The 17333-nt window shown below is 41.5% G+C and overlaps 1 protein-coding gene across 1 annotated transcript; it reads left to right on the forward strand.

Moving 5' to 3' along the window:
- The first annotated feature begins 384 nt into the window (after window positions 1-384).
- Window positions 385-14321, forward strand: LOC120048562 (hyaluronan and proteoglycan link protein 3-like). Its single transcript, XM_038994649.1, has 8 exons — window positions 385-793; window positions 2367-2504; window positions 2796-3018; window positions 4792-4937; window positions 5343-5645; window positions 6134-6412; window positions 12404-12706; window positions 13075-14321. Exons 2-8 carry the CDS (start codon window positions 2375-2377, stop codon window positions 13362-13364), a joined length of 1674 nt encoding a protein of 557 aa, XP_038850577.1. The 5' UTR covers window positions 385-793; window positions 2367-2374; the 3' UTR covers window positions 13365-14321.
- Window positions 14322-17333: the final 3012 nt, after the last annotated feature.

Genomic DNA, 17333 nt, shown 5'->3' on the forward strand with positions numbered 1-17333 from the left:
GACCAAATACTACATTTTTGACAATTTTAATACACATATACTGTAAGTTAATTAGTCAAAATACTTTTGGTCTCCTAAAATGGGGGACTATGTCGAAAACGTGCTGTTATTTTTAAACGGTTCACCCGATATGGATGGAAATGCCCTAAAATGAAAGCTGACAGTCCGCACTTTAACCTCATAGTCATTGTATCATTGAAAATCCAAAGTTCTGCAGTACATAGCCAAAACAACAAAAAGGTATCACTGTCCTAATACTTTTGGAGCTCACTCTATATATCATTATTTAAAAGTCAACAAATGTATGTAGCAATCGCAGATTGCCCCTTTAAAGTTTTAGAGACTCTGGGGAAAGTGACTCAATTCATGCAGTGTATTAGAGCATGTCCGTCATTATTTCTGCTGACCTGGCAATTATGCATTGGATCCGTTTATAATGAAAACAAATGGTCAGATGGATCGGTTTTGCTTTGTTTAAATTCACACAACCGCAAATTACTCAAGGTTTTTGGGAAAACTTGTAGATTATTTTCATGTATTCTTTTGAAGACAGGTACTTGGATATGTTTTTTGTGTCATCATTGCGGTCAGAATCCATAGTGCCACTATAACCACAGGCGGGTACCTTTTCTGAGGACGGTCCAAGAACTCCGCAGATTTACACATTTTTTTCTGCTGAACATCCATAAGAAGAAGCTGCATCTTTCCCTTTTCTTTGATATAATATTTTGCGGTTTAATAAAAACTCGAAGAAGAAAAGTCACGCGGCATTATACCAGCTAGTTGTTAAACTGTAAGTAAATAATAATCACCACATGAAGAATATCATAAAACAGATGACAAATTAACGGTATCAGATTGAAAAATATTATTCTGATTCAGGTTGGTAAATTGTATTACTCATATCGTCGCTACGTAGTTTGATAAGTTGTTTTACTGGAATCGTCGCTATGTTTAAGTAAATGTCAGGTGTACAGAACAGGAGGCAGTATCATATTCCTTACCGACTTTCTGGGAAGTTGACTATTACGGTGCATATAGCCTCTATAGGTTTCTATATTATAATCATAGACTATTATGATCAAGAAGTCTAATTGAGATGTTGAATCAAAACACATGTATTGTTGCCTATTGAATATTTTGAGTACTGTTTTTTGTGTGACCAAATGTTATTTTTTTTAAATAATCTGTAAAACACAAAACACATTGAAATGTAATAACCTACAAACACAACAACCCCTACCCTCCACCCCATGGCAAACCTTCTCTGAGAAAATAACAGGAAAAAAATAGACTATAGACATTAAATGAAATTGCCTTTCAGATCTAGTATTCAGGGCAAAGAACTGCAGTAATATGTTTTAGATGGATTTAATTGTATAATGCATTTTGTTCCCGTATTCACTCTGATTAACTAGACTGTATTTGGGTCAGAAGCACAGACATCTGGAGCAAGAGCACAGACAAATTATTGCTAAATTAAGATGTTGTTTTCACATCAGCTTTTGACTAGGAACCAAAGTTTACTACGTACTAAATAAAACAAAACAAAAATGTTAATCTACAACCATTGCAATGCTCAAACAGTGACATAAACTTCACAAGTCTTTTGTGAGTTGCAGATTTGCCATGCAAAACATGATATGATACTGCCACCTATTGGCAGTTTATAGCTACGACTACTGTTAATATGCAAGTGGAACGTAACAGTATTAGGGCTAGGGAGATAGGCCAGCAGCAGGGGAGAGAGAGGCTAGTGCTAGCTGGGATCCTTGAAGTTTAAATGTTAGATGGTTAAGATAAGGGTTAAGATTATTGTTATCGTTAGGTATGGTTTATGTTTATGTTTATGTTTATGGTTAGGGTTTAGGGTAGGGAGATCCCAAGGATCCCGGATAGCACTAGCTGTGGAGAAAGGTCAGGGGGCTGAGGTCAAAGTCAGTGGTTCCCACACCCTTTACAGTTCTTAATTTTTTTTTCTTAGACCCACCACATAATCTAAATCAATGTGTCTTGAACAGGCCCCAGTGTTTAGCCGCTACCCAGAGGGAATTATCTGTGACCCTCCTCTGGGTCCCGTCCCACCATATGGGAACCACTGGGAAGGGGGTCCAGTCAAGACACCATCCCAACTCTATTTGTGTACCTTCTCCCTGCATTGTGCACTGGTTCGTTCCCACTCAAGGATTTAAAATAATCGAAATGGTGGTTGAATTGGCTGAACAGATATCAGTCCAGTCCTTTTATACCCATGAGGGGAGTGAACAAGTGCACACTTCGGGGAGAAGGGAGAGTATTATAATTAGGCTGAAGACACTATACTCGTACCCCAAGCCTTATATTTGCTTGTACCCTCTATGGTTCAGTGACAAGGATGATGGTGGCTCACCCTCGCCCCCTGTTGGTGATATTGCTGCAGCTGCTCCTCTCCTGCTTGCCCGCGCTCGGATACTCCAACAGATTCTTCTACCAAGACATTCTCAACGGAAACGGCAATGGAGAGAGTAGGAGCATGCACTTATGTTTTATGAATGAAGAGTTGAACATGAGTACATGCCTTAGGTAGGGGCAATGCATCCACCTTCCATGTAACATACACATAAATGTTTTGCAATTGAAAACGATAGTGAGCCTTTCTTATTGAACAAGTCCAGGTAGTTCCTCCCTCTTTCAGTCCCTTGGTGCCTAATGAACACGACCCATAAATGGCTTATCAATTCAAACTCTCAGAGGAGGTTGCACAGACCCAAATGAAGTCTGACTAACTGCTGTTTTGTGTGTGTTTTCCTTTCTAGTCCACTTTAACGGTGTAAAGCTCCATGTGGACTCCTCCCAGCCCTCTGTGTTCGCTTTGCGGGGGAGTAACGCAACCCTACCCTGCCGATACTGGTATGAGCCAGAGTTGAGCTCCCCCAGGAGGGTGCGGGTGAAGTGGTCCTGGCTGCCCGTCGTGGGGGGCCATGAGACAGACGTTCTAGTGGCCATCGGGCCCCGCATTCACAGCTTTGGGGATTTCAGGTACTCTAGCTATTCTTGATGCAGGCCCGATCATTCTAAAACCATTATGATCATTTGTGTTTAGTGAGTGTTTTTATTTCTATACTGTAGTTCTTAAGATCCCGCCTTTGATTTTTATAGTTTAATTTTTTTTATTTTGTATTCCTTTTATTTCTATACTGTCATACTTTCATTGTTATAATTGTGTCACAAATTCCTTATTATGTACCTTGCATTTCTTTTACTGCATTTTGGTGAATTCAGGGCTTCCTCGCAGAGACATCTGTCGAAATGGGACTTCACTGTATAAATAAAGGTTACATTAAAAAAAGGCTTAATTCACACTCGGCAGAAGTGGAAAAAGTACCCAATTGTCATACTTGAGTAAAAGTAAAGCTATCTTAAAACTTCTTTAGGATTGATGGGTCCCCTGCGGGGCGGTTGAGCTAATTAAATGTGATTAGCATGAGGTTGTAAATGACTCAAGAATTTTTTTAAGCCACCCAGTAAAATACTACTGGAGTAAAAGTCCAAAAGTATCTGGTCTTAAATATACATAAGTATCAAAAGTCAATGTGAATGCTTTAAATTAAATTCCTTATATTAAGCAAACCAGACTGTCAGATTCTTGATTTAAAGATTCACAGCCAGGGGCACACTCCAAAACTCAGACACAATTGGCCAACGCAACATGAGTTGAGTCCACCAGAGCAGACACGGGGGTGATGATGTGTTATATTGATCCAGAGCAGACACGGGGGTGATGATGTGTTATATTGATCCAGAGCAGACACGGGGGTGATGATGTGTTATATTGATCCAGAGCAGACACGGGGGTGATGATGTGTTATATTGATCCAGAGCAGACACGGGGGTGATGATGTGTTATATTGATCCAGAGCAGACACAGGGGTGATGATGTGTTATATTGATCCAGAGCAGACACGGGGGTGATGGTGTGTTATATTGATCCAGAGCAGACACGGGGGTGATGGTGTGTTATATTGATCCAGAGCAGACACGGGGGTGATGATGTGTTATATTGATCCAGAGCAGACACGGGGGTGATGATGTGTTATATTGATCCAGAGCAGACACGGGGGTGATGGTGTGTTATATTGATCCAGAGCAGACACGGGGGTGATGGTGTGTTATATTGATCCAGAGCAGACACGGGGGTGATGGTGTGTTATATTGATCCAGAGCAGACACGGGGGTGATGATGTGTTATATTGATCCAGAGCAGACACGGGGGTGATGATGTGTTATATTGATCCAGAGCAGACACGGGGGTGATGGTGTGTTATATTGATCCAGAGCAGACACGGGGGTGATGATGTGTTATATTGATCCAGAGCAGACACGGGGGTGATGGTGTGTTATATTGATCCAGAGCAGACACGGGGGTGATGATGTGTTATATTGATACGTGTGTGAATTGGACACTTTTTGCTGTCCTGCCTGAGCGTGTCAATGTAACAAGCACTTTTGGGTGTCAGGAAAAATGTATGGGAATAAAAAGTGTATTTTCTTTAGGAATGAAGTGGAGTTAAAGTTGACAAACATATGAATATTCAACTAAAGTGCAGATACCCCAAAAACTACATAGGTAGTGCTTCAAAGTATTTTTTTTGTTACTTTACACCACTGACACTCTGGGCTGTATAGATGAGGAAAAATGCATTTCACACAACTGTTGTGATACAATGGATAATTTTGAGTTTGCCTGCACAAAAATGTTTATGCATCTGTTGAACACATTGATGATAACAAAGTCCTCTATTTATCTCTCAGGGACCGGGTGCGTCTCAGACAGGACTCACCAGGAGATGCTTCGCTGGTCATGACTGAACTCCAGCTCAATGACACGGGTCGTTACCGCTGTGAGGTCATCGACGGGCTGGAGGACAAGAGCGCCACTGTCGACCTCGAGCTACGAGGTAGACTATATTATAGTGCCGTATAACAACCTCATTTGTGAGTGTCACCCAGCCCCTCCCATCACTACTGTACTCACACACAATTAAGGTGCAAATCTGCAATATGTACAGCTATTATGTGGTCATTTAAATGAATTATATTTTATAAAGCTTATCAATTGATTCTTGAAAAATATCATGTATTTGTTTAGTACTGTTCATCTGCCTTACCCCATCTTATTGATGTCATGTACTGTCATGCACTACATCTAAAGTTCTCTCTTTTTGGTTGAAGTGGTACATTGGTCCAGCCACATCCCTCAGCTTCAACTAAGTTAGGCTAACCAAGTAAGGCTGCTGTTTGGCTGACAAACTAATGAAGGATTATGCCTTAAAAGTCATTACATATCTCTTGCTCCCCTCCAGGTGTGGTATTTCCCTACCAGCCTCCTCACGGCCGTTACAACCTGACCTACCATGATGCCCAGCAAGTCTGCCAGGAGCAGGACTCCACTCTGGCCACCTTCGAGCAGCTGTTCCAGGCCTGGGAGGAGGGGCTGGACTGGTGCAACGCAGGTTGGCTGGCTGACGGGACAGTGCAGTACCCAATCACCAAGCCCCGGAGCCCCTGTGGGGGGCTAGGCCTCGCCCCCGGGGTTAGGAGCTACGGTAGACGCCACCGCCACCTCCACCGATACGACGTCTTCTGTTTCTCCTCCTCCCTCCGAGGTGAGACACACACACTCACACACACACACACACACACACACACTATACAGGTACACACACTATACAGGTACACACTATAACAGGTACACACTATACAGGTACACACTATACAGGTACACACTATACAGGTACACACACTATACAGGTACACACACTATACAGGTACACACACTATACAGGTACACACACCATACAGGTACACACACTATACAGGTACACACACTATACAGGTACACAGTATACAGGTACACACACTATACAGGTACACACTATACAGGTGCAGATATAGAGATAATTCACCCTACAACTAGAGTCAAGCACAGTCCATCTATTGTGTAACATTCTGTTATATGCATTTGAAGAAATCTGCAATTGACTCTTACTGTAACTTTCATTTTGTGGTGAACTTTCAGTGAGCTCCCTTAGATGCATAACTTTGAATTGATCACCTTATACACCTCCGGTCTCTGCCATGTCCTCTTCTCCAGGTAAAGTCTACTACCTCCAGCTCCCCCAGAAGGTCAACCTCACTGAGGCCCAGCAGGCGTGCTTCAACGACGGGGCCCAGATAGCCAAGGTGGGCCAGCTCTACGCCGCCTGGAAGTTCATGGGCCTGGACCGCTGTGATGCCGGATGGCTTGCTGACGGGAGCCTGCGCTACGCCATCACCAACCCCCGCCGCAACTGTGGCCCCATGGAACCAGGGGTGCGCAGCTTTGGGTTCCCCCCTCCATACCAGAAGCATGGGGTGTACTGCTACAGTGCAGGTACGCGGTAAATCTGATATACGTGGTAAAAGTACATACCACCCTTAGGTCATACCATTTACATCTCTCGTAGTAGGTAGGGGAACAAACCGAAATCCACATGAATGAATGTTGACATGCATAGAAATTCAAGATGCTATGGTGAGAGGGCTGTGTTATGATGTAAAGTTGTGGTATGGTGTGTGAGGGCCTCTACTGTGGTGAAGGCTTGATAATAATACTGAGATACGATGGCCTGGTGGTTGTGTTTCAGGGTTATAGTCCTCGCTAGTCTGTCAGCCTCCCTTGTGATTTAGACAAGCAGGTTAGCAACGCCATGGGGAACAACATGCATGTTCCACACAGGGTTAGCCACTCACTGTAACAAAAGGGACATTTTGTTCAATGGATTGGGATGTCCTTGCTCTTTATGTTAAAGGGTTTCTTTTTTCTAGAAGTTTTACCTCATATTCATTATATCTAGGACAATACCAGTCTACATATGGAAATGGCGCGTTTCAATGTTTTGTTGTCAAAAAGATGGAAGAAAGGGTTGTAACCAAATTACTCCCAGTGATGTCGTCTGTAATTTTCAAATGAAAACAAAGACTTTCATACAATGGCTTTCCAGTCTTCAAAAATCATTGTTTTAATTTGAAAATGGCTCCCGGTGATATCACCGGGCGTATTTTTCTCAGAACCTTTTCTTCTACCTTGGGTGCATTCGTAAATTCACTCTGGCTATCTACTCCGATTTCAGAGCACTATCGTCTGAGTGTGCCAGAGTGCAGAATAATTGATGAATTTGCGAACTCTCAACACCTGTTGAATATGGCCAGTGTCAGTAAACGTCGGCATAAAAGCATAATTCAATTGTTGCCAACAGCACAGTTACAGTCACCAACACTCTAGATAACATGGTCAGAGGGAAGTGTTCTCTCATTTATGTCTGGAAGTAGCTAGCAAGCTAGCTAACTTTAGCCAGTTAGTTTGGGTGCTTGACTGCCGTTGTGAGGCCAGAACGCTCAGAACAACCTTACTCCTCGGCCAGAGCATCCAGTGTTCGCTCTGAATGCTCCGAGTGCCAAACACTCTGAATTTACGAATGGACAATCTGACAACTCTCTGAATTTACGAACGCCCAGAGCACACTTTGAGCGCTCTCTAGCACTCCAGAGTGAATTTACGAGCGCACCCCTTGTTGACTACAAAACCATTTCACATATGCAGACACTGGTATGGTGCTGGATGTAACAAATATGAGGTTAAACTGTGAAGTGTTCGTTGAATTAATCTATGACTTATCCTCTAATGTCATGTATGAATATTATACTTAATAATAATAATATTATAATATTAATATGTTTTACCAATAATTCTGGACCCACCTAAATCTTGCTGTAGGCTATAATGTGATCCATCACTAAGTATGAATGAATCTGTATTTAAACTCTGACCTCAGCTTCAACTGCAATATTATGCATATTTTTATTTATACTTCATGTATTGTATTTATCTGCTGTACTCTCTTTGTAAACATATTTGTGTATGACATAGGAGCTGAACTCAGAATTAATAAGTAATTAATTATCAAGAATAACCAGTTATGTGATGATTTATAAGCTGTTATTATGTTTATCTCAAAAACAAGTACTTATCTTTTATACTGTATGGCCTGTACCTCACTTGGTTGGTTTGATTATGTAGGTGGTGGGTTTTAACATGGTTTTAGATGATAACGGACACGTATACTAACTTATTTTTGTAAAATAAATAGTAAACATTTTGATTAATGTGTTAATGATTTTGCGTACTTTGGAGCCATGCTTGGTTTGTTTGTGTTTTTATAACGTTCAGTTCAATTCAAACATTAAATCCTTGCACATGTACCAGGCTTAGCAGTGTTGCTTCCTCGCTCACAACATCCTTACCAGTACTTGATCTTGCGCCCTCTGCCTCGCCAACACAGGTGACCACCCTGCTTGACAACGTACTAACCAGTTGTGCCACACAAAAAAAGATCCAATTCAATGGCACTATTGGCGACATTTCAAGCTGCGGAGTGAGCTAACAGCACGATCTTATCTCCGTTACACTCACACCAGAGGAAGCTGGTGGGAGGAGCTATAGGAGGACGGGCTCATTGTAATGACTGGAATGGAATGAATGGAACCGAGTCAAACATGGTTTCCATATGTTTGATGTGTTTGATACAGTTCCATTTATTCCATTCAGCCAATTACAATGAGCCCATCCTCCTATAGCTCCTCCCATCCGCCTCCTCTGACTCACACACAACCCAGCTAACAATTCCTATGTCTGAAACCTTTGTGGAATGTTATGTTTTACTGTTCTCCTTACGTGAAAGTGTCCAGTTCTTTGTGAGTTTCGGCAATGTTTCATTTAAGTCAATGAGCACATCACCAGATTATAATTAGCATGTTTTGCCATGAAGTTTTTAACATGTTCAGAAAAACGTTAAGGTTGGGATTCAATGCAATTGCGGGTTATAGTTATTGAGGCTTTTAAAGGCAATGTTCCCGCGTTTGTGAAGATCCCATTCACGATGAACACTGTAAATGTTGTCTCAATCGTAAATTGCCTTTAAAAAGTGCAATGCCTATGCCTATAACCCAGGATGGGATTGAATCCTGGTCTAACACTTTGTGTCCTGCTCTACCTCAGCATCCATCTGTTCAAGCATTGCAACACTGCTATTAACAACTGTAATACATGATTACACTGCTATTAACAACTGTAATACATGATTACACTGCTATTAACAACTGTAATACATGATTACACTGCTATTAACAACTTTAATACATGATTACACTGCTATTAACAACTGTAATACATGATTACACTGCTATTAACAACTGTAATACATGATTACACTGCTATTAACAACTGTAATACATGATTACACTGCTATTAACAACTGTAATACATGATTACACTGCTATTAACAACTTTAATACATGATTACACTGCTATTAACAACTGTAATACATGATTACAATGCTATTAACAACTTTAATACATGATTACAATGCTATTAACAACTGTAATACATGATTACAATGCTATTAACAACTGTAATACATGATTACAATGTTATTAACAACTTTAATACATGATTACAATGCTATTAACAACTGTAATACATGATTACACTGCTATTAACAACTTTAATACATGATTACAATGCTATTAACAACTGTAATACATGATTACAATGCTATTAACAACTGTAATACATGATTACAATGCTATTAACAACTGTAATACATGATTACAATGTTATTAACAACTTTAATACATGATTACAATGCTATTAACAACTGTAATACATGATTACAATGTTATTAACAACTTTAATACATGATTACACTGCTATTAACAACTGTAATACATGATTACAATGCTATTAACAACTGTAATACATGATTACACTGCTATTAACAACTGTAATACATGATTACACTGCTATTAACAACTTTAATACATGATTACAATGCTATTAACAACTGTAATACATGATTACAATGCTATTAACAACTGTAATACATGATTACACTGCTATTAACAACTGTAATACATGATTACACTGCTATTAACAACTGTAATACATGATTACACTGCTATTAACAACTTTAATACATGATTACACTGCTATTAACAATTTTAATACATGATTACAATGCTATTAACTTTAATACATGATTACACTGCTATTAACAACTTTAATACATGATTACAATGCTATTAACAACTGTAATACATGATTACAATGCTATTAACAACTGTAATACATGATTACAATGCTATTAACAACTGTAATACATGATTACAATGCTATTAACAACTGTAATACATGATTACAATGCTATTAACAACTGTAATACATGATTACAATGCTATTAACAACTGTAATACATGATTACAATGCTATTAACAACTGTAATACATGATTACAATGCTATTAACAACTGTAATACATGATTACACTGCTATTAACAACTTTAATACATGATTACACTGCTATTAACAACTTTAATACATTATTTTATTTATTTATTTAACCAGGTAAGCTAGTTTGAGAACAAGTTCTCATTTACAACTGTGACCTGGCCAAGATAAAGCAAAGCAGTGCGACACAAACAACAACACAGAGTTACACATGGAATAAACAAGCGTACCATCAATAACACAATAGAAAAAAAGAAAGTCTATATACAGTGTGTGCAAATGGCGTGAGGAGGTAAGGCAATAAATAGGCCATAGTAGCGAAGTAATTACAATTTAGCAAATTAACACTGGAGTGATGGTTGAGGAGATGGTGATGTGCAAGTAGAAATACTAGTGTGCAAAAGAGCAGAAAAGTAAATAAAAACAATATGGGGATGAGGTAGGTAGATTGGGTGGGCTATTTACAGATGGGCTGTGTACAGCTGCAGCGATCTGTTAGCTGCTCAGATAGCTGATGTTTAAAGTTAGTGAGGGAAATATAAGTCTCAGCGATTTTTGCAATTCGTTCCAGTCATTGGCAGTAGAGAACTGGAAGGAAAGGCGGCCAAAGGCAATGTTGGCTTTGGGGATGACCAGTGAGATATACCTGCTGGAGCGCGTGCTACGGGTGGGTGTTGTTATCATGACCAGTGAGCTGAGATAAGGCGGAGCTTTACCTAGCTTAGATTTATAGATGACCCGGAGCCAGTGGGTCTGGCTACGAATATGTAGCGAGGGCCAGCCGACTAGAGCATACAGGTCGCAGTGGTGGGTGGTATAAGGGGCATTGGTGACAAAACGGATGGCACTGTGATAGACTGCATCCAGTTTGCTGAGTAGAGTATTGGAAGCTATTTTGTAAATGACATCGCCGAAGTCGAGGATCAGTAGGATAGTCAGTTTTACGAGGGTATGTTTGGCAGCATGAGTGAAGGAGGCTTTGTTGTGAAATAGGAAGCCGATTCTAGATTTAATTTTGGATTGGAGATGTTTAATATGAGTCTGGAAGGAGAGTTTACAGTCTAACCAGACACCTAGGTATTTGTAGTTGTCCACATATTCTAAGTCAGAACCGTCCAGAGTAGTGATGCTAGTCGGGTGGGCGGGTGCAGGCAGCGAACGGTTGAAAAGCATACATTCGGTTTTACTAGCGTTTAAGAGCAGTTGAAGGCCACAGAAGGAGTGTTGTATGGCATTGAAGCTCATTTGGATATTTGTTAACACAGTGTCCAAAGAAGGGCCAGATGTATACAGAATGGTGTCGTCTGCGTAGAGGTGGATCAGGGAGTCACCCGCAGCAAGAGCGACATCGTTGATATATACAGAGAAAAGAGTCGGCCCGAGAATTGAACCCTGTGGTACCCCCATAGAGACTGCCAGAGGTCTGGACAACAGGCCCTCCGATTTGACACACTGAACTTTGTCTGAGAAGTAGTTGGTGAACCAGGCGAGGCAGTCATTTGAGAAACCAAGGCTGTTGAGTCTGCCGATAAGAATACGGTGATTGACAGAGTTGAAAGCCTTGGCCAATTAGTGAGGGAGAGCCTCAAATAACCCCTTCATTTGTATATATCCACTGTGTACATTAATTGCGTCAAAGTTGGTCAACATGTAAGCGCAAGTCTGACAATTTTATCCCCATAATGCAACACACTTGGTAAGGTGGTGACCAACAATGGTCAACGACTTTATAAAACAGAGCCACTCGTACACACGCAATTCCTAATGAGCCATGTACAACTGCCTTACCCCATCACAAACCCAAAATATGTTGTTTTACTCCATTGTTTGTAAACATTGTCTTTGTAAACAAACAATGTATCGCTTTAAAACATGGTTAAAACTATTATTTAGATCTCATGGACTGTCTGCCTTTGCACCTGTGGTTACATTGCTCCAGTCCTATCCCTCAGCTTTATTTCAATTCCAGTGGCAGGGCTGTTGTTTGGCTGAAACATAGAATTACATTACAGTGATTACATATCTCTTGCTCCCCTCCAGTTGTGGTGTTTCCCTACCAGCCTCCTCACGGCCGCTACAACCTGACCTACCATGATGCTCAGCAAGTCTGCCAGGAGCAGGACTCCACTCTGGCCACCTTCGAGCAGCTGTTCCAGGCCTGGGAGGAGGGTCTGAACTGGTGCAACGCAGGCTGGCTGGCTGACGGGACAGTGCAGTACCCCATCACCAAGCCCCGAAGGCCCTGTGGGGGACTCGGTCTCGCCCCCGGGGTTAGGAGTTACGGTAGTCGCCACCGCCACCTCCACCGCTACGACGTGTTTTGCTCCTCCTCCCCCCTCCGAGGTGAGAGATTTTTAGACTGCTGTACGTCCCATAGAGAAAGATCAACACTGTGTAACTGGATGCGAACACTCTTAGGAAAAAAAGGTTCCAAAAGGGTTCTTCGGCTGTCCCAATAGGAGAACTCTTTTAGGTTCCAGGTAGAACCATTTTTGGTTCCAGGTAGAACCCTTTTGGGTTTCAGGTAGAATCCTCTGTGGAAAGGGTTCTACATGGAACCCAATTTTTTTTTTAAAGGGTTCTCCTATGGGGACAGCCGAAGAACAATTTTAGGTTCTAGATAACACCTTTTTTTCTAAGAGTGTAGCTTTAAATATGCTAAGCTTGGATTTGGATGGGTAGACAATACAGTTTCCCTTTCTCTTCTCCAGGTAAGGTCTACTACCTCCAGCTCCCCCAGAAGCTCAACCTCACTGAGGCCCAGCAGGCGTGCTTCAACGACGGGGCCCAGATAGCCAAGGTGGGCCAGCTCTATGTCGCCTGGAGGTTCATGGGCCTGAACCACTGTGATGCCGGATGGCTCGCCGACGGGAGCCTGCGCTATCCCATCACCAAACCCAGCCGCAACTGTGGCCCCCTGGAACCAGGGGTGCGCAGCTTTGGGTTCCCCCCTCCATACCAGAAGCATGGGGTGTACTGCTACAGTGCAGGTATGCAGTAAATCTGATAGATGTGATAAATCTACATATCACCAATCTCACATCTCTTCTAGTATGGTAACAGATCACAATCCACAAATGAATAGGTGTATCTCATGACTAGAAATTCTAGAATTACTATATTAGGATGCGAAGGTTGTGTTATGGTGTGAAGTTGTGAGAATTTCTAATGTAGCTGGGGCCTGCTAAAAACAACTGGGAGAATTATCTGTCTGTACTTAGTGGCTGTACATGTTTACTATGGTCCTCCTTGTGAGCAGCCACCCTTGTTATTTACACCAGCAGGTTAGCAGTACCATGGTGAACATGCATTTCTCACACAGGATTAAACACTCATTGCATCTAGCCTGTGGTCTCTCTGTTCTCTCTATCTCTCAAATCAGGAACATTTGTCATAGTCCACCATTCAAGGACTTGAGATTTCCTTGCTCTGTTTTTTTGCCGGTATTTGATAGGGACAGATATAATCTAGAGATTGAATGAACAACAGTCAGATGCAATGCACCATCATACCTGAGCTAATTTCCAGTGGTTGTCCTCAGATTATCATTGAAGTACACTAGTTAGTATTAAAACATCTACACAGTTGTTCTGATGTCATGAGCCAGATCTTTACAGTATGCATATCTATGACTGTTGATAGATGTGTCACAGTGTTATATTGTAATATAATGTATGAATACTATACCTACATTTTGGACCAATAATGGTCAACAACTTTAGTACATTATGGACCCACCTAAATCTTGCTGTAGCCTATAATGTGATCCCTCACTATGTGTGAATGAACCTGTAGTTAAACCCGGACCTCAGCTTTAACTGTAATATTATGCGTATTGTTAGTTAAACTCATGTATTGTATACATTTACTGTTCTCTCTTTGTAAACATTTTCCTGTACGACACAGGAGCTGATCTCAGCTGATATTTTTGTTAAATAAATTGTCTACCTTAAGAGGCTTTTGATTAATGTGTTAATGATTGTGCGAGGCATGCTTGGTTTGTTTGTGTTTTTAAAACCATTCAATTCAATCCAAAAATGTAATCCTTCACAAACAATCCGCAAAGCCGAAGACAGGAAAGACTAGTAATATCTGTGTTTGAGAAACAATATCTCTTATTGTAGTATAGAAAACGACTATAAACAACTTATTTCTATATATCCCTGCCTTGTTTTCCAACCACATAGACGGATAGAGGGCACACTTGCCAGTTTTTGCAAAGCCTGTTTTTGCATGGGCAGCGCCAGGGATTAAAGAGGCAATCTGCAGTTGCTACATTCATTTTTAGACTTTTTAATTAATTATAATTACCCATTGATTCATGAAGAATATAATTTATACAGTAGATGAGCTTAGTTTAACTGTCGCACCCCATCAGAACCCAAAATGTAAGATTGTTTAACTCCATTGTTTGCAAACAATGTACAAGTAAACAAACACTTTGTAGCCTCAAAACATAGTTAAAACTATCATTTTGATATAATGGATGGTCAGTCTTTGTAATCCTTAGCTCTGTCCATTACTTTGCGAGTGGTTACATTTCTCCAGCTCCATCCCTCAGCTGTTTACTAAATCAGTGGTGGGGTAAACGCTTTGTTATTGTTCAAACTGCAGATTGCCCCTATAAGGTATTCAGTATTTTATAGAAGTAAACTGCGTGGGACTTCCCATGGGTTAATGAGGGATCACATAATTCCATTTAGGTACGCAGGAGGGAAAAGCCAATGAATTATAGTCCTGAGCAAACATTCCAGCACTGCAGATGGAAGTGAATTACCAACATTGACTTTATGCCTGTTCACACACTCCAGCACAGTAGCTGATGGTATGCGCTTTTCAGTTTATTTATGAACCACCAATAAACTCATAGAATAAAGTAGAATAAATACTTTAAAATGAAAGTATTTTCTCCGGCGCCGGGGAGGGCTGCCATCTTATCCAACCATGCTATTTTGTTATTTTTTTTGTGTTGTTTGTAACTTGTTTTGTACATAATGTTGCTGCTACCATCTCTTATGACCGAAAAGAGCTTCTGAATATCAGAACTGCGATTATTCACCTCAAATTGGACGAGGAGTTCTTCTTCAATGAGTTGGACGCGAGGGATATACTACAGACACCCGACCAGGCCCAGATCCCCGTGATTCGCTGGAAAAGGAAACAGGTTTCGCGGAAAGAGATCAGGATGCCTTGTGAGGATCAGGCGACGAATGGCTAATCTGCCCTTGCCTTCTGTTCTGCTAGCTAATGTTCAATCACTGGAAAATAAATGGGGTGAACTGAAAGCACATATATCCTACCAACAGGACATTAAAAACTGTAATATCTTATATTTCACCGAGTCGTGGCTGAACGACGACATTAAGAACATACAGCTGGCCGGTTATGCACTCTATCGGCAGGACAGAACAGCAGCCTCAGGTAAGACACGGGGTGGGGGCCTATGCATATTTGTAAACAATAGCTGGTACACGATATCTAAGGAAGTCTCAAGGTTTTACTCGCCTGAGGTAGAGTATCTCATGATAAGCTGTAGTCCACACTATCTACCTAGAGAGTTTCAATCTGTATTTTTTTTGTAGCTGTCTACATACCACCACAGACTGAGACTGGCCCTAAAACTGGACTCAATGAGCTGTATTGCGCCATAAGCAAACAGGAAAACGCTCACCCAGAGGCGGCGCTCCTAGTGGCCGGGGACTTTAATGCAGGGAAACTTAAATCAGTTTTAACTCATTTCTATCAGCATGTTAAATGTGCAACCAGAGGGGAAAAAATTCCAGACCACTTTTACTCCACACACAGAGACGCGTACAAAGCTCTCCCTCACCCTTCATTTGGCAAATCTGACCATAACTCTATCCTCCTGATTCCTGCTTACAAACAAAAATTAAAGCAGGAAGCACCAGTGATCAGATGAAGCAGATTCTAAACTAAAGGACTGTTTTGCTAGCACAGACTGGAATATGTTCCGGGATTCTTCCGATGGCATTGAGAAGTACACCACATCAGTCACTGGCTCTATCAATAAGTGCATCGAGAACATCGTCCCCACAGTGACTGTACGTACATACCCCAACCAGAAGGCTTGGATTAAAGGCAACATTCGCACTGAGCTAAAGGGTAGAGCTTCCACTTTCAAGGAGCGGGACTCTAACCCGGAAGCTTATAAGAAATCTTGCTATGTCCTCCGGCGAACCATCAAACAGGCAAAGCGTCAATACAGGACTAAGATCGAATCGTACTACACCGGCTCCGACACTCGTCAGATGTGAAGGGGCTTGCAAACTATTACAGGCTACAAAGGGAAACACAGCCGAGCGCTGCCCAGTGACACGAGCTTACCAGACGAGCTAAATAACTTCTATGCTCGCTTCGAGGCAAGTAATACTGAAACATGCATGAGAGCATCAGCTGTTCCGGACGACTGTGTGATCACGCTCTCCACAGCCGATGTGAGTAAGACCTTTAAACAGGTCAACATTCACAAGGCCGCTGGGCCAGACGGATTACCAGGACGTGTACTCCGAGCATGCACTGACCAACTGGGAAGTGTCTTCACTAACATTTTCAACCTCTCCCTGTCTGAGTCTGTAATACCAACATGTTTCAAGCAGACCACCATAGTCCCTGTGCCCAAGAACACTAAGGTAACCTGCCTAAATGACTACCGACCCGTAGCATTCACGTCTGTAGCAATGAAATGCTTTGAAAGGCTGATCATGGCTCACATCAACATCATTATCCCAGAAAACCAAGACCCACTCCAATTTGCATACCGCATCAACAGATCCACAGATGATGCCATCTCTATTGTATTCTACACTGCCCTTTCCCACTTTGCACTCAAAGCTTATCACTAAGCTTTGGGACTAAACACCTCCCTCTGCAACTGGATCCTGGACTTCCTGACGGGCCATCCCCAGGTGGTAAGGGTAGATAACAACACATCCGCCACACTGATCCTCAA

The sequence above is a fragment of the Salvelinus namaycush genome, chromosome 1 (genome assembly GCF_016432855.1).
Source record: "Salvelinus namaycush isolate Seneca chromosome 1, SaNama_1.0, whole genome shotgun sequence".
Lineage (NCBI taxonomy): Eukaryota > Metazoa > Chordata > Actinopteri > Salmoniformes > Salmonidae > Salvelinus > Salvelinus namaycush.